Raw genomic sequence first — 26,368 nt, 5'->3', positions numbered from 1 at the left:
AGCCAGTGCTATTCTGAAAGAGGCACTTAAAAATACAGTGAAAACACCTACATACACTAGGGTGCACTATGGGTTAGGGTACCCCTATGATTGGCATGACCTCTCCTATAAGGCCCTAGCACATAATAGAGCAGGGGGATTAGAACTACTTTTAAGTCCCTAGAATATAATAAGGCACGGGTACTCATAGTACGGCCCGCGGGCCGTTGGCGGCCCGGCAAGCCTTCCTTGGCGGCCCGCGGACCTTGCAGACAGTGCCTGTGCCCTGTGCTTGTCAGCGAACACCGCCGGTTACAGCAGCGCGGAGCTGTGAGGCCGGGCGATTCTTTTAAAGGCCATTTACTTGTTAATGAGGCTTTGTTGTATTTCACCTCTTCTTAGCACCCCTGCATCTCCCCTCTCATTGAGTGGAGATGCAGGGGCGCTAAGAAGAGGTGAAATACAACAAAGTCTCATTAACAAGTGAATGGTCTTTAAAAGACCTGTGAAGTACTTGGGTGCGGCGGCCGTGTGCATTCCCTGGAAGCCGTCTCAGCGCGGGGTGAGGTGACAGAGGACAGCAGGGTGAGGTGATGGAGGGCAGCAGGGAGTGAGAGCAGGGGGTGAGGTGACAGCGGGAGGAAGACAGAGTGCAACAGAGGGAGGAAGAGGGAGAGAGAGAGAGGGAGAGGAGGAAGACAGGGAGAGGAGGAAGACAGGGAGAGGAGGAAGACAGGGAGAGGGGGGAAGACAGGGAGACAGAGAGGGAGACAGAGGGAGGGAGAACGGAGGAGGGAGGGAGGGAGACAGAGTGAGAGATAGATAGATAGATAGAGAGGGCGGGAGACAGAGTGAGAGATAGATAGATAGATAGATAGATAGATAGATAGATAGATAGATAGATAGATAGAGAGGGCGGGAGACAGAGTGAGAGATAGATAGATAGATAGATAGAGAGGGCGGGAGACAGAGTGAGAGATAGATAGATAGATAGATAGATAGAGAGGGCGGGAGACAGAGTGAGAGATAGATAGATAGATAGATAGATAGATAGAGAGGGCGGGAGACAGAGTGAGAGATAGATAGATAGATAGATAGAGAGGGCGGGAGACAGAGTGAGAGATAGATAGATAGATAGATAGAGAGGGCGGGAGACAGAGTGAGAGATAGATAGATAGATAGATAGATAGATAGATAGATAGATAGATAGATAGATAGATAGATAGATAGATAGATAGATAGATAGATAGATAGATAGATAGATAGATAGATAGATAGATAGATAGATAGATAGATAGATAGATAGATAGAGAGGGCGGGAGACAGAGTGAGAGATAGATAGATAGATAGATAGAGAGGGCGGGAGACAGAGTGAGAGATAGATAGATAGATAGATAGATAGATAGAGAGGGCGGGAGACAGAGTGAGAGATAGATAGATAGATAGATAGATAGATAGATAGATAGATAGAGAGGGCGGGAGACAGAGTGAGAGATAGATAGATAGATAGATAGATAGATAGATAGATAGATAGATAGATAGATAGATAGATAGATAGATAGATAGATAGATAGATAGATAGATAGGGCGGGAGACAGAGTGATAGATAGATAGATAGATAGATAGATAGATAGATAGATAGATAGATAGATAGATAGATAGATAGGGAGACAGAGTGATAGATAGATAGATAGATAGATAGATAGATAGATAGATAGATAGATAGATAGATAGATAGATAGATAGATAGATAGATAGATAGATAGATAGATAGATAGATAGATAGATAGATAGATAGATAGATAGATAGATAGATAGATAGGGCGGGAGACAGAGTGATAGATAGATAGATAGATAGATAGATAGATAGATAGATAGATAGATAGATAGATAGATAGATAGATAGATAGATAGGGCGGGAGACAGAGTGATAGATAGATAGATAGATAGATAGATAGATAGATAGATAGATAGATAGATAGATAGATAGATAGATAGATAGATAGATAGATAGATAGATAGATAGATAGATAGATAGATAGATAGATAGATAGGGCGGGAGACAGAGTGATAGATAGATAGTGCGGGAGACAGAGAGATAGATAGATAGGGCGGGAGACAGAGAGATAGATAGATAGATAGATAGATAGGGCGGGAGACAGAGAGATAGATAGATAGGGCGGGAGACAGAGAGATAGATAGATAGATAGATAGATAGATAGATAGATAGATAGATAGATAGATAGATAGAGCGGGAGACAGAGTGATAGATAGATAGAGCGGGAGACAGAGTGATAGATAGATAGGGCGGGAGACAGAGAGATAGATAGATAGATAGATAGATAGGGCGGGAGACAGAGAGATAGATAGATAGATAGATAGATAGATAGATAGATAGATAGGGCGGGAGACAGAGTGATAGATAGATAGATAGATAGGGCGGGAGACAGAGAGATAGATAGATAGATAGATAGATAGATAGATAGATAGGGAGACAGAGAGATAGATAGATAGATAGATAGATAGATAGATAGATAGATAGATAGATAGGGCGGGAGACAGAGTGATAGATAGATAGATAGATAGATAGGGCGGGAGACAGAGAGATAGATAGATAGATAGATAGATAGATAGATAGATAGATAGGGAGACAGAGTGATAGATAGATAGATAGATAGATAGATAGATAGATAGATAGATAGATAGATAGATAGATAGATAGATAGATAGATAGATAGATAGATAGATAGATAGATAGATAGATAGATAGATAGATAGATAGATAGATAGATAGATAGATAGGGCGGGAGACAGAGTGATAGATAGATAGATAGATAGATAGATAGATAGATAGATAGATAGATAGATAGATAGATAGATAGATAGATAGATAGATAGATAGATAGATAGATAGGGCGGGAGACAGAGAGATAGATAGATAGATAGATAGATAGATAGATAGATAGATAGATAGATAGATAGATAGATAGATAGATAGATAGATAGATAGATAGATAGATAGATAGATAGATAGATAGATAGATAGATAGATAGATAGATAGATAGATAGATAGGGCGGGAGACAGAGTGATAGATAGATAGTGCGGGAGACAGAGAGATAGATAGATAGGGCGGGAGACAGAGAGATAGATAGATAGATAGATAGATAGGGCGGGAGACAGAGAGATAGATAGATAGGGCGGGAGACAGAGAGATAGATAGATAGATAGATAGATAGATAGATAGATAGATAGATAGATAGATAGATAGATAGATAGATAGATAGATAGAGCGGGAGACAGAGTGATAGATAGATAGAGCGGGAGACAGAGTGATAGATAGATAGGGCGGGAGACAGAGAGATAGATAGATAGATAGATAGATAGGGCGGGAGACAGAGAGATAGATAGATAGATAGATAGATAGATAGATAGGGCGGGAGACAGAGTGATAGATAGATAGATAGATAGATAGATAGATAGATAGATAGATAGATAGATAGATAGATAGATAGATAGATAGATAGATAGATAGATAGATAGATAGAGCGGGAGACAGAGTGATAGATAGATAGATAGATAGATAGATAGATAGATAGATAGATAGATAGATAGATAGATAGATAGATAGATAGATAGATAGATAGATAGATAGATAGATAGATAGATAGGGCGGGAGACAGAGAGATAGATAGATAGATAGATAGATAGATAGATAGATAGATAGATAGATAGATAGATAGATAGATAGATAGATAGATAGATAGATAGATAGATAGATAGATAGATAGATAGAGCGGGAGACAGAGTGATAGATAGATAGAGCGGGAGACAGAGTGATAGATAGATAGGGCGGGAGACAGAGAGATAGATAGATAGATAGATAGATAGGGCGGGAGACAGAGAGATAGATAGATAGATAGATAGATAGGGCGGGAGACAGAGAGATAGATAGATAGATAGATAGATAGGGCGGGCGACAGAGAGATAGATAGATAGGGCGGGAGACAGAGAGATAGATAGATAGATAGATAGATAGATAGATAGATAGATAGATAGATAGATAGATAGATAGATAGATAGATAGATAGATAGATGTGCATACCGGGTCTGGTGGCTCAGTAGATGAAGGCGTCTGCTGCAGTGGCCTGTGTTCAACCTCATGGTCATAGTTTTTTTTTTGCTCTAGCCCCGCCCCCTCCCCCACTGGCCCCGCCCCCACCGGTGCGGCCCTCAGCCAGAAACCACACTGTAAATTTGGCCCCCGAGAGAAAGTTTGTGAGTACCCATGTAATAAGGCATGGCAGTTTAGAGGCCAGCAGCCCTTTCTGCGCTTGCATGTGTGCACTGCTGAAGCCTGAGGTCAGTTTAAAAGTAGCCCTGTGTTATAGGGCTGCTTTTAAAATGCAAATTGTGCCCAAACTCGACTTTTGGGTTTGGGGAACTTACAAATTGATCAATTACAATGTTGGGGCAAAATTAAGTGGAAAAATGTTTTCCACTTAACTATGGCTGTATCATATTTGCCACATAATACATCATCTGCTGCATAATCTAACGATTTCCTCCAAAACAATTTTGTAGCTCAAACGGATCCCAAATTACTAAAAGTAATGTGACTTGTGTTGTTGTGACGTTTAGGGCCCTTTGCAAAGGCTAGTAAAGAAAACAATTCCTAAGAAAACAATTGGTCCCAGACACTCCTAATGACACTCAAATTAATACCTGTAGGAGAGTGTAGTATGCAATCAATTCATACAACCGAAAATGTATATTGTAAAGGCACATTCAAATGGGAAATCTCATAGATAAGAGGCCAACCAAAGTCAATTAAATTGCAAACATCAATTTATTTCCCGCTGAATCATATTCATAAAATGCAAACTTAGGGGCGGACTACGATGGCAGGCGGACTTCAGTACCACCGCCATCGAATCGGGGAATGGGACCGCTGGCCTTCAAGGTGGAGGCCCCACGATAGGCATTACAATGCGACTGCCACTACGGTGTTCGCAGTGCCTATCTTTTACATTGCAGCAGGTGCTGCTGGCTGCATCATCCGCCGCAAAGTAAATAAAAAGGAACATGTTAAATATATCGGTGCCTGCCACATGGTGCAGTGATATGTTGTGGGGCATCATAGATGCCCCCCAGGACCCATGTCTGGGGGCCAGGGGTAAAGGGGCCTGCTACGGGCCCGCAATGTCCCTTTCGCCAGCATTTCCATGGCAGGTGAACCACCATTGATAAGCTGGCGGGTAAGGGACATCGTAATCCCTGCTGTGGTGCATGGTAGGCACCACCAGCATTGTAGGAACCACGAGCCCCTCCACCACACCGGCGGGCTGAAGAAGCCCGTCGGGTGCATGGTGGTTGGTCTATCCGAGCGCCAGGTAACCACCCGCCATTGTAATATGGCGGTCTGTGATGCAGTCACCAATGGCGGTGGGACCGCCACCGACGGGGTGACGTGGCGGTACCACTACCATTATAATCACCCCCTAAGTTTGGTGTGCATGCAAATCCTACATTGCCAACCCCTGGCAAGTTGCACTGCTAGTGCTGGAAAAAGGCCAATGGAGGTACCAATGGGTGAGGTAGACTGGCCTCAAGGGTCTTGTGACCTCAGTGACAGATTCACTGTCGATCTAGGATGTGCTTCTTCATATGCCTGCCCGTAAGACTGGAAGTGAACTGCAGTATGGATTGTGGTGGACAGGTCCACCTGCGGGTGCTAAGACACCTGGGCTTCTAAGGTCTATCGGGCCTTCTAAGGTGTAGCATCGGAATAAGCTCTGTCAGGAGTGTGGTATGGTGAACTGGTCATGAAGGTCTGAATATGGTTCTCCAGTTCCAAATTCAGCAGCTCTGGCCAGAGTGCCACATTCTCTCCCACACTGAACACCATACTGCCCCACTGAGAGAAACGTGCACTGCCTTCAGCACAACTTAATTGTGCTGCGACTAAATTCAAATTATGCACTAGACAACAGTAAAATGCTGCCTGAAAAAAATGAATAACACCCTGGAAAAAGCAAACACTCATAGGGAATGCAAGAATACGCAAAGCATGTGAACTGTAATCAGAAAAAAACATGGTTACCCTCACGGTTTTAAACTCATTATTCAGAAATCAGTAAGTGATTTTGCCTGAAAAGTTCAAGACATGGCTACAGGACCAGGAAGGGACCCATTTTAATGTCCATTGCTTATATCCTTTCAAAATGTATGCAGTTTGGTTTAAAAAAGACCACATCCCCAAACACAGAGCCGCATTTTATAAGCTAAAATAATTAAAAAGTTGAAAACGATCATATTAAACGTTTCCACACTACCCATCAACCAGGTATTGCAGTCCCTTTAGGAATGGCGCACTTACCCACCCTGGGAAAACAATGTTGTTCAAAGAAAGAAGATAAAAAGAAAGTAGCGCTTTCACTGGCAAACTCTGTAAAGTGGCGCTAATGTGTGTGGGTGTAAATAACAGTCTGGCCTGTCTGCTGTCCACTCTGTATTGCTTTATTTAGGTATTTAACTATTTTTTCTCTCCATTCCGAGGTTTTTCTTTTCAATAGAAAACGGTCAGAAAATGAGGACATTTACAGCCAAAGTGTTCAGCCTTTTTTGCATCAATTTCACAGGAGAACAAATAAAGAAAAGGAGAGGCAAGAGAGAGTACCTTAAGAGCTGCCTCTTGAAATCAGCACGTAAGCAGGAGCGAGACAGAGACAGAAAGAGATGGAGGAATAAAGAGAGGAGGGCAGCCGCCAGAGGCAGATCAGGAGTAGTGGAAACGGTCCTTGCCATGAAGGAAAAGAGACAGCGTTTATTTTTTCTCCGTTCTCTGCCCTTCCCAGAACGGCTGAGCCTTCCTGCAGCATAACAAAAGGCAGAGGGCGGGTGGCCTCTGACTCCAGGCAGGACAAGTGCAGGGCCATTAGGTAGCGCTTTCGCGTGCTAATGGCCCTGCGATAACAGAAGGGAGAGGGGAAATTCCTTTGTCCCCTCTCCCCCGTGTCCCCCCCACTCCAAAATCTGGGGGGGACATATCCCCCGCATCCCCCACACTTCCTACGCCCATGCCTTGCAGGCCGCCATTCCTGTATTGACAGCCAATTACAGGGGGTTACACACGGAGAAATACCTGATTAATATTCATTAGGTCATTTTGCAAGCCTCTGTGAAGGAGCATTTTGCGACTAAACCTATCAACGCATAGATCCCATTACAAAATGACAACAGGTCGTAAAAGGGCAGAGCGAAATTTGCACCCACTCTTTGGTCCCTGCCTGTACATACATAAGATCCATAATTATGCATAAGGCTCTCACCCAAATCTTGTGAGTTCCCACCAACCCTCCAAGTGCTAGTGATTTCAGTGAGTGAAAGTGCTCACCTGGCAGCAGGGGGTAGGCGCTGTGCTGGGATTCGTGATTTTGCTTTTCGATGAAGGTCTGTCCATGGAAGTGAACGACGTGGATGTCTTTGGGCCCGCCCATGTTCAGCAGGTGCCAGCGCACCAGCTCGTTGGTGTACATCTTCAGGCCTTGCAGATTGTAGATGATGCCGTTGATAGCTGGTAATAAACAGACACGACAATATAATCTGGGGAAGAACGAAAGGTACAACCACAACCAAACTGAAGACTCACTATGGCACACTAGGTCACTGGAGCTAAGCTATTCCTGGCTGCTGAGCCCTACCTAGAGTGAAACTGGCCCTAGGTTACTTGTGTTCCAGTTCAGGGTGGATCACGTTGGGCTGTCCCCACTGGAGCAGGGTCAAGACTCATTTGCATATAGCTGTGTCCCTACTGAGGTGATATGGTGTGCAAAATAACAATGGATTGGGATGCGGCCCGAGTAATTACCAGAGGCTGAGATTAATTCAAGAATTCAATCCATCACTTTATTGTATGCTTTAGTGAAATTGTTGCTAGGGCATGACTTTGTTCTTTCTCTTTCACAAATAAAGCAGTTACTTTGACAATAAACAAGTTAACTATTGAGGGTTAGCTAAATGACAAGACAATCAAGGCTTCACCGAAAAAGGTTTCCTAAAAATGTCTTAGTGAAGAGATGTGGTAGATATTAAAAACACTGTATGTATAATTCCACCCTACTATACTTGTACGCATTTCAATGCTGTATGATGCATTGGTCCTGCTTTTGCAAGCATTCCTCTTTCGTTTTGCCCTTCACTCCTTCTCTTCCCACACCATACATACTTAACTTTGAGTAGGAACTTATAAAGCGCACCGACGCCTTAGCTTTCTGGCGCTAAATGATCAATGGCCGTATTAATAAAACCAAAGGAGTGAATACATTATTGATTAAAGAAAGAGCCAAGTTTTCAGCTACTTTCAATACCTGTGGTAGTTCCTCACTCCGCAGTAGACCCTCACGGTCCAACTTGGAATGGGTTGGGTTTTCCACACTCCTGGAATAAGCAGTACTCACGGTATCGGTAAGACCCAGGGCGAGGAAAATCCGGACCATTTACCGGACAATCATTTTCCTTAATATTTTCACATGAAGATCTCGGCTGTTTTCAGCAGCTGAAATTTCCTGGTGAAAGTAAGGATCTGTGCGGTGTTCCCTCGGATCACAGGCCACTGTTAATGAGGGCCTAAGTGTGATAGTCAAAGATCCAACCTCTTACCAAAAATTATTATTTTTTTTACAAAAACAAACATATGTCATATTTACTGTGGTGAAATTATATATATAGACTGTGATATAACAACAACAGATGTAATGCTTTTTCAAGGTCTAAAACATTTAATCACCATGAAACTTGTGGCACTGCTGCGCATCGGCTGCCTCCACCGCTCTCTCTGTGCATGTATTTTTTGATTTTCTTTCAAAGTACCAGCTTTTCTCCTCATCAAAAGTCATGAAGAGCAGAATAAACTCTCTGGCGTCCAAAGGCCTGTTGTCATATTTGTCAAGTGTCCCATTTCTACAGATCAAAAGGGGGCCGATTAGCCCTGAATGGATGTCTTTTTCCTGCAAAACAGACAATTACAAATTCAGTTAAGAAAGGGGAACAAAACTGAACTTTGTAAAAGGGGCCTTATTATGCATTCTGAATGTTCGTATAGGATTTTACGTTTAACATTTGTTGATAACACAGGGTGATTACATCTGGTCCAGAAACAGCTTTAACTTTCTGCCAGAGCTCATGAAATAGAGAGGGGGCTTTGGGTCAGCTTCCTTCAGCCATTTTTTGCTTTTGGTCAGCCCCTTCCACCAACACTTGATGCAAGTGTCATTCACATTTTAGATCAGCACACAGGAGCATGTTCCCATTACTATCATTGCCATGGCTATTATGTGAATAATTCTGTCAACAGAGGGCTCACCTTGAATCACATGGACAGTGAAATGTCCAAGCACTGCAATGGAGGTGCCTGCTTTTATCTATGACACACAACATGGCTCCTACCCCTAATGCTACTCTTATCACTACTCCAATTTGGCCTATCCCAAACCTCTTTCCTATCCCTAATCCTAGTCCCACACTTTACCTATTCGCATCACCCACCTTCTGCAACTCCTACATGTACTACTACCTCTAACTCCCATTCCTACCCTTATTATAACCCAAATGCATACTCCTAATGTTTGCCTCTTACTCATACCTCTCTCTATATACCTATTCTTACTTCCACTCTTATTTCTAAATACTTCTAATCCCACCCTTACACCTGTTTAATTCAATTTATTCCAACACTCACACCAACTCTTACTCCCACATAAACATTCTTGACTTTTACCGCGTGGGAGATATGCCTTTCAAATACATTGTAACAAACCAATGTGTTGTTGATCCCGGTGCTTAATGTGTGCTGGTAATTTCCGGTGCTCGGCACCAGCACAAAATTCCCAACACCAGCACTTATGATAGTCTGCCACATAGTGGTGCTGTTTGTTTCATTTAGAGATGAACACACCACAGTAGTTTATTAATTAAATATACATTAAAAATGACTAATACCTGGCACCCAAGCCATTCTTATAGATTTGGGGGCCTGGAATGGTCTGGAGTGCCACACTTGAAGGAGTGTCATGTTTGTAGGGTTGTTTATACTCTCACTGGCAGCGCTGGCCACGACAATGGGTGGTGCAAGCTGTAGACGCCTCCCGACAACAGCCCTGACACAGATTGATATACCAAGCACTGGCTGATCCTGTGGGTTGACAGGACCACTGGGTATGGAGGAGGAGGGGAGGAGAGGACAGCCATTGCATGATAGCCCACACTGTCTTGTATAGCCCCCGAGTCCAGCCCTTTAGCATCTGGGAGAGAGCGGAAATTGATATTTAGATCACTCTTGCACTCTCACCAGCTCTCATAGAAATGCCCGCGGTGCAATAGAAGGGTGGAAGAATTTAACCCTGCTGGGAAATACTGGTCGTCTGAGGAATTGAACAGGATTTTTAGGTCTTGCATAGACATAGCATGTGCATTTTATTTACTGTTAGTGGGCTTAGAGCCACCCTCCCATTACTTAACATTGATGGGCTTCAAAGCCACTCTTGATTGCTCGCTTCCTGCTGGTCAGGTCTGCGGTTGGCACTTTCCTCTTCTTGCATGTGACCCTCCCCTAAAGTATGGCCCAAGTACTTGTGCCCTTACACTACTCACACTTTTGGGACCTATTGTTTATCTTTTGATGAGCCACTCTACAGAGTGTATCTTTCCCAGCTGGCTCTGTCGTTTGCTTGTCCCCCCTCCCTCCATCTCATTGCAGTGCCCCTTACCCTTGTTTATTTAGCTTTCACCGCTGTTTGCAACTGCATCTGGGCCCCGTCCTTACTGTGTTTTTTTAAACAAGTTTAATTTGCCCGAGTTTCTGTGTTTAAGGCGTGATTGCGAGGGGACCTTGCACATGTTTGTTTATTCTGAGCTCAAGCACACTAGTTATCACATTAAGGGGACTGCTTGCCTTGTACACATACACTCTGTCGCATTCCATTTTATTTGAGATAAGAAAATGTGCTTCCAATGCTCTCTTGAATTGCAATGTTAAGGGGACATTTCTCATTCATTTTCTTTGCAGAATGTTTATGGGTTACCCAGCTTCAAAGACCAGTTATCTGCAGATAACGAGACCCTGCATTGCTCTGTGGTTTGTTATGTGCAGAGCTGTGGCCTTTGGAGCTGGGAAACACCATTCAAGACCGAGAAGCACCACAACGTCTTGTGACTGTGGTGCAAATGAGCTAATGTAGACATGTAAAAAAGAGAATAATCCAGCCCCCTTAACATTGCAAGTGAAAGCAGTATGGGAAGCCCATTTTCTTATCTCAACCATAAGGAACCTTGAATGTGAGGGCATGTTTATTTACCATTATTCCACCGCTGCCTTTGATTTGTTAAGTTAGACAGCTAAAACAATATTTGTAGCTCATCTCAACCACAGCTTAAGTTTTACTCCCCTCAAACAACCATGCCTTTCAATTATTTTGTTAGACAGCTTTAAACAATATTTGTGACAGCAAAAACACAGGATGTGTGCAAGGTACATGGGAAAATTGTTACCCTTCACTTATATTACTTTATGGGTGTCCAAAACACGACCAAGAGGACAACATTTACGTTCAGCTTTAAACCTTAACTCCATCTCGAACAATGCTGCCTTTCATTTTTATGTTAGACATCTTTAAACAATTTTTGTGACTGCACCTCAGCCACAACCTATACTTTATTCCCCTCGAACAATGCTGCCTTTCAATTCTTTTATTAGACAGCTTTAAAAAATAGTTATGACTGCAAAAAAACGAGATGTGTGTTAGGTACATGGGAAAAATGTTACCCTTCACTTATTTTAAGCATTTGGGTGTCCAAAAAGCGACCAAGAGGGCAACATGTAAATTCAGCTTTAATTTTACCTTTATTTCACGTCAGACGAGGCTGCCTTTCATTTGTTAAGTTAAAAAGCTTTAAACAATATTTGAATCTGCACCTCAACCACAAACTAAGTTTTATTCCCCTCAAATAATGCTGTCTTTCAATTCTTTTGTTAGACAGCTTTAAGCAATAGTTGTGACTACAAAAACAGAGGATGTGTGTAAGGTACAGGGGAAAATGTTACCCTTCCCGTATTTCAGCTTCTGGGTGTCCAAAAAGCAACAAAGAGGAAAACATTTACATTCGGCTTTAAATTTACCTTTATTCCACCTTTGACAATGCTGCCTTTCATTTGATAAGTTAGACAGATTTAAACAATATTTGTCACTGCACCACACCCACAGCCTAAGTTTTATTATGAACTTTACTGTGCCAAAAACAAGCTTCAAGTACATACTTTTGCTGTGCTTCTAAAAACTAAAAGAATTAATTCTTAGCTCAAACACGAGGTATCACATTTGGGGAACTATTTGCCTTGCAATGTTACAAGGGAAATTTCATTCTTCTTTTTTACATGTGTGAATTAACTAATTTGAACCATTTGCATCAATTTAAATTAAATAATTTCATAAATTAAAATTAAACAGACCTTTCCACTACACACGATGCGTATTTACTATCACATTACCCATTATCCACCATACTGATTAACTACCACTTCCATTGGATTCTCTATATTAAGCACTGCCAACCCCTTATAAAAGTGCAGTGTTCACTATATCATAATACTTTTTTAAGACAACCTTTGTTCGTGTTGCTACTTCCCTTCCATTTCGCATCTTAACTCAAAGCTCATACCACCTCTCACGCGTTATTAAATAACAAAAGAATAATGGCTGTTTCATAGCAATTTAGAATAAAACTTTAAAACATACTGTACAACCACAGTGCTGTACAACACAGTTAAAGTAAACTAAACTAATAGCTCTCACCGAGGTAAGACCTATTGGGTTTGCCAATGCTTGTTTTTACCTCATTCGACTCTGTTACTTTTCTATCTTATTGGAAAGGCAGTGCTCACACTCATCCAGTGGCAGTGTTCAGTGAGTCGGGGATGGAAAGTGAAGGTGCTTTCAGACTTGGTCAGTGCTTCTACCTGTTATTCCTCCAGCTTGTTTACATTGAAATTCAAAAATGTATCGCACAGTTAAACAAAACCATTATAGATATAACAGATAACACTTTTTCCTGGTTTTTATACAAAAGTTAAATGTTAGTTTCTCTCACAGACACGAATGACAGATCATTATCCATTAGCAGAAAGATAATTTTATAGCATAGTTTATAAATTGAAGTACATAACCAGTCAGTTAAGTGTTGTTCTCACTTAAACAGAGCACATCTTCTTTTAAAATGTTCGGCCCACGCTGAATGGTTCTTCAGAGCAGATACAAAGCAATGTCTATCTCTGCTGATGCACATTTCAGTGGTTCTCAGTGGCTCATGAGAACTTTTGTGGAGGTGCTTGTTCTTGCCGTGCGTGCGGCTGCATCACTGTACAGTGGGGATCTCTACACGAGCAGTCTTCATGAAAGGCAGCACAATCAGTTTCAGCTAACAGTAGGTGGTAAAGTATCTGCCAGTTGTGCACGGTGCTATGTGCAAACGGTACTAAGCTAGGTATGTAAGGAAAATAATGGTACACTTTTGCTTTTAGGAAGGCAAGGTGCTTGCAGTGGTCCCTATTTTATTCAGTCACATGGCTAAGTATTTATTGGCAAGTACTCTCTCCAGTTTAGAAGTCTCTAAATAACAATTGTTGCCTTTTACTAGTTCACAACAAAAAACATAAGGTTTGCCTTATCAGTATTTATGGCTCACCTGTTGATAGAACAGTAGCCACTAAGGATAGAGATGTCTGAAGACCAGCCACTGCCTGATCTAATAGGTCAATATCAGGGATAAAAAACTAGCACAAAATTTACTGCAAAACACAAAATATCCTCGGGTCTAATGTGCTAAAAGAGCACCACAAGGAGACACAAGCAACGAGACATAATCACTACTAGAAAAGTCCTTTAGCTAGGGCGAAATCCTATCACCCACCAATGTGGCATGCTTCATCATCTGGGATTCTCCTCTTGGCGGAGACACCTAGCCCCGCCAAGGGCTACAACCCCCTCACTATGAGGGAGGAGCTCAGGGATGTTTTGATTCCTACTCTACAAAGGATATACTAAAATCCTCTAGATGTGAAGCACTAAGCTGGCTTGGTAATGGGCGCAGTGTAGAAAAAAATGCTAAACCAAGTGAAGTGTGTGATACTAAAACTAACTACTAAGAGTGAAGGAAACATTATTGGATCGCTCTCAGTGTCAGGATTAAAAATAGTGCATCTGCAGTATAAAAAATGTTTACTGCAATGTGACAGATGGTTCCCTTTTAGCACGTTAGACCCGAGGATAGTTTGTGTTTAGCAGTAATTCTTGGGGAATCTATCTCTGGTCTCTAAACTTCCCTTGGTCCCTCTACTCCCAGTCTGTTTTTACTTTTCTTCTCTCCCATAAAAATCTACCACCCAACCTTTGGGAGAAACAAATAGCTCTCTCAAATCAGCTGGCATAGGTGAAAGAGGAGCGGTGCTAACACACAACCTTGTTTTAAACCTCTCTTCTTGAAGAATTTCCGTTGTGACAGAAGAAGCAGCAAGTTTTATTTCAGCCCAAGTATTGGTTTACAATGCTATATTCAACCACAGGAGAGCAGACCGAATACCCTACCCTGCTAGTTTTGACCACAAAAAACATATGTTGATATAATCAAATGCTTCACTGAAGTCAATGAGTGATGTATGTACTAAAGCTCCTTTAGAGTTAACTGTTCTGTTAATTAACACTAAGATTGTAATTCAATTGTTTTTTATACTGCAAAAATGTTGAAATCCTGCTTTAAAGAAAGGAATAATGTTAAGTTCACATACTCACTGTTCCAATTCATGAAGCAACAACTTGGTGAAGCATTTGCCATCAGCAAACAATAAAGCTATAGGACAGTAATTAGTGGGCTGACACGGAGTCTTTTTTGTGGATGGAAAATAGTATTGAACCTCTCCAACAATCTGGTATGTTCCTGTCAATCAGTTGCTTAAAAGAGGTGTCAGTAAAACAAAGCAAAGAGGGCCCCTACAAACAGATATACCAGCAGGTTCAGGGGAAATATATCAATATACAACATACAAAACAAACCCTGCCTGGTAATTAAATATAGACAAAGTATAAGATACATTATCGTTTACTTTGTCTATATTCGATTATCAAGCAGGGTTTGTTCTCTTTGTTTATTAAAAGAGGTGTCAACCAATCATTCCAGGCCTCAGGAGGCTTCCTAAAGATACATGCAGGGAGCCATTGAGTCCCGCAGCACAGATGATCTTAAAACTCATAATAATGTTAATAACACAATCTTTATTAATTTACAAAACTCATGTTGTTAATATCCTGAAGTTGCTAAGGTGGAAATGCTTCTTCAAAGATATGTAAAGATGTAACATAACTGTTCCATGAATTATGAGCTATGTTGTTGTCATTGGCTTGTCATCGCATGGATTTGAACTGATTTATTTAAGACCAGTTCTCTGTTATACCATCCATTGTTTTGCTTGGTACTCTTACGGAGAAATAGCTCCTTCACTGCTGCAAAAGCACCTGTTTTTTTTGTTCCAGTAAATTTTCTAAAAGCGAGCTAAATATAATATTGCACTGTTTCTCACACTAGTTACCATTACTTGGAAAGCCACCCCGTTCTAAGTCCATACTAGCTTGTCTCTAAACCACCTTTGCAGAAGGGATCTTTCATGAATGTAAATTTAGTCAATTTCAGTTACCCTGCTCACAGTGTTTGGCCAACTTGAGCCACAGGGATAATACTTGGCACTGTACAAGAAAGTTCAAACGTTTGTGGAAAATGGTAACTTCTGTATAAGAATTTTAAAGTTATGGACATAATGAAACAAATCTATAGTGCCTAGTGTATAATCAAGGACATCATATCTATTAATGGAAGTGTGTAAAAACTGGTCAATCATGCTCATAAAGCCCATTCATGGTGCATAGTCTCAAAACTTGAGAGAGCCTCCAGCAAAGTTATACTTAAATTTTCTCTCCTTTGCCCGGGTCTGTTGCAAGCTGGAATATTCCAGTGCAGATTGTTGTAACTAAATCTTAAACCGATCAACAGATTTACTGCCGCAGAACAAGTTGCCAGTTATATTCACACAGATATGTTCATGCTGAGATCGTAACCACTGAATCACCATGATAAGTTTGAAGGCACAGTCTTGTGAGTCACATAGATGCCACGTTGAGATAATCAACTTGGTTTTTCAAATGGGGGCTAAAAAAAGGTGTTAGCTATCTTCAATTGTATCTGCAGTAAAAATGGAAAATCAACCTCGCACTTCTGAGCTTATAAATGTAGATGTGCTGCTACATGTGTAAGGAGCCCTCTCCTTGCATGACTATTTTTGTGGACTTCTCAGATATAATAAAAAACATCCCTACATTCTGCAAATGGTACCTCTACTAATGCCAAGGTTTCTTGAAAACAGAATTTGGCAGAGCTCTTAACAACATAACTAACCTTCATCAAATACATTCTGATGTATTCCTCCAGTGGTCTGGAAGCATTGGGGCAATACACATTATTAGTGACAGAAGAGCTTTTCAGACAAGTTGAATCACTATGTTTTGCATCTGGACATTTAGTATTCAGTTGCGTAGGTGTGCTAGGTTATATTGATTTATTAGCGCTATGGGAGGTGGAGAGAGGAGAGTAATTCAAGAGTACTGAGGGATAACATTCTACAGGACATTTGGATAATCATATTACCTATTCCCTGAAATGGTCTATATGTTTATAGATCAAATCGGCTATAGTTTTAGAGGCACGGGTAACTTCTGTTGCTTCTTTGGTGTTAGAGCTGCAAGTTAATTTAAAGGAGACAGTGATTATGCTGTTTGAGCTAAGATGGGGTAGTGGTTTGAGTGCCTTTAGCAGACGTACGACATTGCCCCAACTTAATTGGGTCTATGCTCCCTTTAGACAAAGATTTGGGGTTTAACATTATTTTACTTCTTATAGACAGTTAGGAGGTTTGCAGAGTTTAGAAAGGTTTAGAAACAGATGCAGCTCTGAAATTCTCAATGGGCTGACTGATGTACTATGTAACTACAAGTTCTGTGAAACTTTAATTAGTGACACTTGTGTGCTAGAGCTAACCAGAATTGTAGTTTTAGTCTTCAGCAAAGGAGAGGGTGTTTTCAAATACTGAAATTTCATTATTGATCTTTCTTGAGATATTTTTGCCACCAGTTTGACAGTATTCAAATATCAGCAACAAATGCCTTGTGTTGGTTAAAAGTGAATTTGTTTGTGCTTGGTTTCTTCCTTTCTTGACCAGTTCTCCCCTATCTCTTTGGATTCCTTTCTTGCTCTACTCCAGAAAGTGAAGTCAGGCTCTCCAGCTGACTGCGTTCCAGCCCGCATTCTGAGAGAGCTCCTCATTCACTGTCCTGATCCTCCCCTCTCCCTCCTTAATGCCTCTATTTCTTCAGGCCTAGTCCCGAAATTTTTCAAATCGGCCATAGTTTTCCCCATTTTAAAGAAACCTGGGTTAGACCCCTCCTTTCCGTCTAACTTTCGACCCATTTCGCTTCTCCCATACCTAGGGAAGATCTTGGAGAGTCACATCACTTCTTGTCTCTCCACTTTCATTGAGGACAACCATCGTTTGGCCTCCCACCAAGAGGAATTCCGCCCGGCCCACTCTACTGAGTCAGTGGTCCTGTCCGTCCTAGATGAGCTAAAGAGTAAAGCCGATTCCAACCTTCCCCAAGCTTTGGTGCTCCTTGACTTGTCCGCTGCGTTTGACACGGTCGATCACTCCATCCTTCTTGGCCGTGTCAGCGCAGCGGGCGTTCGGGGCACTGCCCTCTCTTGGCTCGCCTCCTTTCTTAAAGAACGGACTCAGGCGGTCCATCTCTCTGGCTTTTCTGCCCCTACCCTCTTGGTTTCATGCAGGGTCCCCCAGGGTTCCTCCCTATCCCCTCTTCTTTTTAATCTTTACATTTATCCCCTTATTCTTTCTCTTCTTGACATGAGGGTCTCCGTATATAATTATGCGGATGACCTCCAGTTGGTCTTTGATCTTTCCTCTCCCTTGGACTCCCTGCCTAAATTCCACTCTACCCTAGTTTTCATCTCCGAGTGGATGAACACCAACCAATTTAAACTTAATCTGGACAAGACGGAGTTAGTCCTGACTGGCTCCACCATTTCCCCTTGGTCTGCCGCCTTTTGGCCTTCCACCTTCAGCCCCTCGCCAGTATCGGCGGCCTCTGCAAAGACCCTGGGTATTAAAGTCAGTCGGGACCTCTCCATGCATGCCCAGATTAACTCAGTTGTTTCCTCTTGTTTTCTTTCCCTCCGGATTATTCGGAAAGTGTCCTGTTTTTTTCCCCCCGATGCTCTCAAACTTATTATTTTGGCAATGATTCTCTCCCGTCTCGATTACGCGAATAGCCTCTATGCGGGCATTCCAGCCTACGAATTACGCCGTCTTCAGTCTATTCAGAATCAGGCCGTCCGACTTATTTATCACCTTCCCAAGTCCCACCACATCACCCCTGTTCTGAAGTCTCTACACTGGCTCCCCATTTGCCAGAGATCCCTTTTCAAGCTGGGATGTCTGGCTTTCATGTACCGCGCCCGCACTGCTCCGGCTTTCATTAACTCCCTCATTAACTCCTACACTCCCAGCCGTGCCCTCCGTTCCTGCAATCAGGCTCTTCTCACTGTCCCTCGCTTCCGCAGATCTAAGACCGGCGGGACTAGATTCTCTGTATTAACCCCCCGCTTTTGGAACAGTCTTCCACTGTCCATTAGATCTACTCCAGACTACTTACACTTCCGCAAGGCCCTTAAGACCTTCCTGTTTTCCCAAGCGTACTCCTACTGATTCTCTTATCGGCAGACTTCTATGCTCCTCAGTCCTCTACTCTAGCGCCAGGAAGCCGCTTGGTCACAGTGCGCTCTACCAAGTACTTTTTAACTAACTAACTTGGTTCCATGGGCCCTCTGAGCTGTACGTGCCATTTCTTGATTCACAGGCAGCACAGAGTTCCCAGGTTTACTACCCTTCTGCCTAGGCTTCCATAACCCAGAGCCCACCCAAACCAAATTCTGTATCTTAACATCATCCCCGAATGTTCACATGACCATAGCCCTCCAAGCAACATCATTTCTACCTATAATCCTATTTGCAGTCGTCCTAACACTAACTCTAGAATGCAGAAAACCGGTTACAATGTCAACGTGTTTCCAATGTTAATGAAGAATGTTCATATTCCCATATATTCATTCTATTTTTCTCACATGATCACATTATGTGTTGCCCTTTCATACCAATAAGTCTGGTAACTCCTGTTATTAGTCTAAGTGGAATTACCCAGTCAACAGATTTACCATGGAATCCCATATTTTTCTCATAGAGATTTCACCTGCTCGAGCCAGGGAAAATCTTTGGGAGAAAAAGTGGGGCAAAATGAGCAATTATCAGAGCAATCGGATGCGCAATAACTAACCCCAGTAGTAATTCTTAATTTCTAAGGGGACCCTCCAGGTACTACTTGCAGTTGACTGGTAAAGCCCCTGCCCATGGGAATGGACTTAACAGATGATTTTCAGGGAATCTTAATGAGGCCCATTATTTTTTTACATTAACATATAGTAACAGATACCCACTCAGAGTAATGGGTGAATTGCCATATATTCACAGGTCATTAGTGTGGGGATGGCACCCTAGCAGGTAAGCATGGATGCTGCACACACTGAATCCTAAAGAGGGTGCAGGAACTTCCAAGACCGATCCTCCTGGAAATGGCTGAGCTAAAACGAGGACTGGACCTTCAAGGGACCTGTCCCTGTTTACTCCCCAAAAATTTAATTTGAAATAAATTAAATTCCTACCAATTGTAGTTAAATATAAGCATGGCTACAATGACGAGTGACTAACCTTTGCAAATGGTCTCTCACTTAAACATTGGTGAAGTTGTTTAATGACTTAAAGACAGCAAAATGGGTAGGGCAATTTTAAGACCTGAAGAGGGTTGGGCCTAGACTCCAAATCAGCGTTGACAAGCACAGTTTTAAGCACAATCATTTATGGTGGTGTTTTTCATATTTTTCCTCTTGGTCCCACAAATACAATTCTTGTACAAATTATGGCTACAGTGATGCCTGCAAGCTTCAAAATATGTATGGCACCACTGAAGAATGTATACACTTGTTTTGTGAGAAATCCAGTGATATGCATTTTCCTAATTAATTATATGCCGTACAAATTATTTATAGATTTATACTTCCAAGTCTTAGTACCGTCTAAGTCACTGGCTGGTGAGGGTACTTCTGTATCTACACGGATATGTTCATGTCTATCCTTGGCAAGAAGGCATTAGTCATATAAGCAAAGCAGAAACGATTACCTACAGATCATTCATGGTTAACATGAAAGTGCCTTAGCTATTCTTACCCTGCCACAGTCACTCCCCTATGGTTGTTTAAACTTAAGTGAATTGCTTTAAGAGAGTTGTTAGCCACTGCTTAACACTCAATTTTTAGAGCATGACTATCACATTAGACTGGTGAACCTCAAATAGGGTAAAACATCTATGCAGGAAAGTGTTTCTGCTACATCTGCCTTTGAATGGCAAAGTCATCTCTTCGAGATTCAAATCTTTATTTAAATAAATGACATTAAAATACATCCAAAGGTAGTGAGTATTCTATATTACAAAAATAACACAAGTCCTCAGATGTGGTCAATAACACAAAAGGCTTTCTATTAACAGTTATAACTATGTTAAACTGTTTTTAGAGAATTCCAAGCATATTGACAGTGCTATACAAATAATATAAATGGGAATGTCTACAGTACAATGCTACGTCACCAAGACACTGTTGTATAAAAAGATGGGTCAGATACATTTAAAGTTAACTTCATCACCCCTGAGTTTGTGTCTTATTATTTGAAGTAACACTATTCTTTTCGATTAAGACATCATCCTGAACTGTTGTTCAGTAATAAATTGGGCGAGACTCTAAAAAGGCCAACTTCACCATAATTGAGTATTTCCTTGTATCGAAGGAGATAACCCCGGTTATAAACTAGAGGGGGAGTGGGTTTGTATATGGCCTGGGAAAATATGTTGTTTCCAGCAGCATATCTAGACTAGTATAGGATTTCTTACCATGTTCACCGCTGAGTAGTAGGCCCATGTTTTGCATGCTGCCCCGTTTGCCTCCGGTCCAGAGCGCCATGTTGGATACCACAGGTAGGTGTGAGTGTCTCCTGGTTTCACAGCATCATCTTTACGAAGCCACTCGGGTGATTCATCTTCATAACCCCTTCCTTCAGAAGCTTTTTCATACGAGACTCCATGAGCATGCACAGAATAGGGCCTGGAGGCCAAGTTTTTAAAGTGCACCTGAAATAAAGAGGGCTATGAGTTTAATATTGGGTGGATGTAGATCACAACAGCAAATTACACAGAATTAGGATAACCTGACCTCCCCTGGGGAATCTGGGTATAGAAAATAGAGAAAGCAAGGGGAATCTATAGGGTTATTTTTTTTTAATCAAATATCAATAATATATTAAGAGAACACATTGTGCTACAGGAGCAGCGTAATACCGGATGTTTGTCAATTATTCTGTACGTCAGCATGCACTGAATATGACCTGGAAGTCTACGTTTTTGAAGTGCACCTGAAATAAAGATATATTTGACATTAGTGGCGGTGTTTCTAATGTGTCGGTGTCGAGAACCGGCAACCACCGGCTCAAATTAGTGGAGAGTTGATCCCCAGACTCAAGTCTCCCAGTTCCAGCATAATTCCAGTATTTCTGTTGGGAATTCCTCAACTCTGCAAGCAGGGCAAGCAGTCTACAGACATAGCTGTTATGCAGTGTTTGTAATTGATGCTTGAGTGTGTCCTCATTAATCTTCTCTCATAAACACATCTGGGTGCTGAAGTGGAGGATGTGAAGAAATGCTTCATAGTGATCCCTCCATCCCTGTGCAGACCAGGCGCTCAGTGGCATAACAATGTAGAATTAGGAAAGGACGAATCTGGTAATAATTAATGTGAATCTAGATTTATGAATAAGTGAACAATCGAAGTGGTCATCAATGGTCAAGTATATCCTTTACAATCCACCATTTGGGGGTGCATTAGTCCCCAGTTTAAACCTGTCAGTGGGTATAGTATATAATGAGTTTCATTTCTAAGTCTCAACTACAGACAGCTTTAACGATCTATTGGCAATCCTGTTTTTCCAGTGAACATATGCTTAGGGCGGGCTTTGGGTTAGCTCCTTATTCATGATTGGATGGCTTTATTGGCACGCTCAAGTTTCTAGTTTTGATTCAATGGCTTTCCTCCAACCTTCTTGTGTTTGTTCTGCCCAGGAGTGATTCAGTCTCATAGTGTTCTGATTGCATGAGTTGTATCCTTCACAGCTGTCTTGATGGGAATCTTTTATTAATTTTGCATTTAGAATTCTATAGAAGTGCATGTGTTTCTTTGCTCTCCTCTGCTTGTTCCTGTGCTCCACACCTCTGCATGTTCTCTTTTCACTCCTGGCTCCTGCCCTTACTCCCTGATGTTTCCCAACAAGCTCCCCGCTGTGCTCCCTGTAGGCGGCTGGCTCTTTATATAGTGGTCCGTTTCACAAAAAAACGTTATGAGGAGGGTCCAAGGGAAATTTTATAGACCTGCAAAGGATTATATCCCCAATTGTATACTAATTATAACATAGAAAATCCTTGGGTCTGACGTGGAAAAGTAAATAGTCAGAGAAACTGAAAAAAAGCACACAGAAATATCCGTGGGATAATCCCTTTTAGGACATAATCCCTCACCCACCAAAGGAGGCATGCTTCATCATCTGGGATTCTCCTCTTGGTGGAAAGACTTAGTCCCACGAAGGGCTACAACCCCCTCACTGAGAGGGAGGAGCTCAGGGATGTTTTCCTCAAGATAAACTCTAGGGCCCTGAGATTCAAAGACCCTTTTAAGATTGAAACCCCGGCAAATTGTGGCCTGTCTAATAAATATTACTTTGGTCGTTCACAAAATAGTATTGCATTAGCAAAAAGTCAGTGTGCAAATCACCGCAGCTTTTTAGCAAATGGAATTATAGTGCATCAGGCCCTACTGTTTTTAAACTCCACTCGTAGGTATACAATCGACGTACCTGTATGACATCATCAACTTCTGCTCTGATGACAGGTCCAAGGATGCCCAGGTGCTCCTCATATTCCCCTTGAGTCTGGGGTCTTTTAAAAGTACTATCCGTGTAACGCCGGAAAATCACCTTTTTGTATAGGCTGAAGTATGGATCACTTCTAGCTCTTTCATTTCCAAGTGAGCTACAATATAAGAAATGATTGCATATAATGTCAGTCAATAATGATTCAAAATGAGTTTGTAAAGATGCAAATGATAATTTCTAGGAGTATGAAGCCTACTTCACTGTGATAATAAAGTGTGATTTGTGAACATATGCTGAATGAAAAAGCCAAACCAGCATGGTAAACCTTAACACCAGTGTTACATCTTGACAGTAAAGTTACATGCCTGTAACAAATGCTATTTTGGCAAGTTTTTTTGATAAAAGGAGTCACATGCTGTTCAGTGGCGTAAACGAAACTTAAGGGGGTCCCTTTGCAATGTTCCTGGTGGGGCCCCCATGCTCCAGATCCAGTCAGGAGCTCTCAGTGTCACACAGTAACGGAGGGGTCTCCCTGGAGTTCAGAGTCCCCCGCACGCATGTTGGGGGCTGTAGGGGCTATTGTTACGCCACTGTGTTTCAACATCCACGTGTTGTGGGCAGGGATTCCAGTCCACTTCCTCTATAAGGAGCCCATTCATTCCAGATTTTAACAGTCTGAGTTTGCAACGGTTTTTATATTGATCAACAGAAACTAGGGTGCTTGGGATGCGACCAGCCCAACACCTCTTCAAGCATCAACAGGAGCCCTTTCCAAAAAGCAGCAACCACCCCACAACCCCAGACCCCATGTTTAAAATCCCCATGTCTGGCTATGCAGGGAACTCATCAGACCCATTTCACACAATTTCTATTGGGTAAGGTATGTACAATGAAAGTACTTTAGTTGGATGATCCTAAAATGTGATGCGAAGATAGATACCCTGGGAAGCACGTGCCTCCCTCAAATCGCCTTCAAAGAGCGAACCTAGATCTCCCTCCCTCCCCTCATGGAGGTGGGGAAAAGTGTCATGAAAGTTATTTACTAATGTTCAATAGATTTTCAAGAATGTATGCATCTGGAACTCTTTTCTCTGGAGTTTATCTTCTAAAGGGTCAAAGTCATGGAGGTCCTCATGTCGCCCCTGATCATGGACGCCAATTCAGCAACATGATAGGGGTAGCGGAAGTGACATCACATGCCCTTTGGCCTTCACTTTCACTCACACACATGCTTACACATATGCACACATTCATAAATAAACACCCTGCTTACACATACACATTCAATAATACACTCTCTCACATAAACACACACTCACCCGTAAGCGCGCACACAGCATACATTTAAATTTAAAAGAATGTTTTTTCCACTTACCTCAGCTGTCATATAACTGCGATTTGTACTCCATTTTCTATAGATAGAAAACAAGGAGAGTGGAGACACAACCGACATCCAAAAAGGCGAGCTGTCCCAGCGTTCGTGGCACTGATTTTGCAACCTCTGCGGTCTGGGGTGCACAAAGGCAGGGCCAGGGGTTGCAAGGGGGAAGCCAGTGGTCGGAGCAGCGACCCCTGGTGATCCCTAAATCAAGTCCATACTCCTAATCTAGAGCAACAGGGCATGTTACAATGTAGATATTTGAAAACTTGGGAGCGATGTTCTTCAAATTCTTACTGTAGAATTGCAAAGGACTTTATTACTGTCCTGGCCAGGGTATCGCCAGTTTGGAGATCCCTGTGGTGTCCCATTATCATAACACCCAAAGTTCCGCCATTCTCGGAGCAATCTCCGGTCCATAAAGGTGATTCTTTGGTAAGTTTATGTTTACACCACAGGGCTTTGGTTGTACTGTACCATGTCTGAAGACCACTCTAGTAGTGTGTGGAGGAGAAGGAGAAGAAATCCCTCCATATAGGAGATGCCGCTGCGGTGTTCCCTGCCTGGCCCATTTTCTGATGCATAAGCCGATATCATACCATCACTTATTTATGATCATGAATTGTGCCACTGTGTAGTATGAGGTGAGATCAGGTGCTGTAATGCCTCGAGGCAGCACTATTTTAAAAGCACTATTCTAAAAGAATCCTTCTACATAGCACAATGATCCCTCAGAAGAGCAACACTCAATGTGTCTGTGGAGGGGGAAGGGTTTGTAGGGTTTTGTAGCATCATTCTATCAGCATCAGTTGGTTATGATGAAAAAACAGTAATGCCAAGCTTCTGAAAAGACCATGGCTTAACATTTTTGAATGTGAACTTTAAGTTTTTTAAAGAGGGGAAAAACTGCTTTACAAAAGTAGCACCCTTTAAGGTCACACACTGACCCGGAGAAAGGGCACCAGTCGTTACAGGTGATTCAGCCTGGAGGTGTGAACTGGGGATGAGAGAGTGTCTGAGATGTAAGGGAGGAGTGTTTCTGTCACTGACTGAACACCTGGCCGCCCTTTCCCTTTTTGTTCACCCACAAGTTAGCATCATCTTGATGGCTGTGTAATGTACTAGAATGATTTTCTCCTAGAGTTGGGTCTTTTGTTCATTGGGAAAATATTCATATGGAGTCTGATGGCTAGTTTTCCGGGTTTCTGGCCAAGATTTAGGTTCTACATCTCATGGCAGGAAAAGGGCAGGCCAGGGACTTCAGTTGTCTCCTTCCATGCCAACATAATTCACAGGACCAATATCTACACTGATTGGAAAAGCCTAGTGTATCAAAAGTGCTACTAAGATTAGACATATTTTTATTTTTAAAAAAAACCTAGCTGCACTGTACTGGTCGACATCAACTGCACTGAGATAACAAACATTTCTACAGACTTATTTTGAATCACTAATTTTGACTCACAAGTGGGTGAAGAACACCTCAACAGATTAGGAAGAGGAAAGTTTCATTTAAAGAGTATACATATTTATCTATTTACTGGTAAGCCAGCTACACTCTACCTCCTGACCTGTGATATCAGAGGAATGCTGGATTTTGTTATCCACACTTAAATTACACTGTTACAGAGCACTTTTTACACAATCTTAATCATTAAGTAAAACACAACTAGCAATTGAAAAGATGTATATCTGAACCTGGTTGAGTTGCTACCAATCACCAGGGTCACAGAACTCTCCAAAATACCTGAAACGCGTCTTAGGGGAGCCTTACAAAACAATGAAGATAAAACTGCAATTATATGGCTTCACTGAATTTTTTAT

At 41.9% G+C, this 26,368-nt stretch overlaps 1 protein-coding gene across 1 annotated transcript in view; it reads right to left on the bottom strand.

Moving 5' to 3' along the window:
- Positions 1-26,368, bottom strand: part of F5 (coagulation factor V) — a 582,702-nt gene that overhangs the window by 125,557 nt on the left and 430,777 nt on the right. The window contains exons 14-17 of the mRNA XM_085622982.1: positions 23,149-23,323; positions 21,140-21,376; positions 8,767-8,986; positions 7,375-7,554 (exon numbers count right to left, since the gene is read on the bottom strand). Of these exons, the coding sequence (XP_085479108.1) occupies positions 7,375-7,554; positions 8,767-8,986; positions 21,140-21,376; positions 23,149-23,323 (812 nt within the window). The remainder of the gene's footprint in view (positions 1-7,374; positions 7,555-8,766; positions 8,987-21,139; positions 21,377-23,148; positions 23,324-26,368) is intronic.

Source organism: Triturus cristatus, chromosome 8 (genome assembly GCF_964204655.1).
Source record: "Triturus cristatus chromosome 8, aTriCri1.1, whole genome shotgun sequence".
NCBI classification, from domain to species: Eukaryota; Metazoa; Chordata; class Amphibia; order Caudata; family Salamandridae; genus Triturus; species Triturus cristatus.
This window is presented reverse-complemented; position numbering and strand designations above follow the sequence as displayed.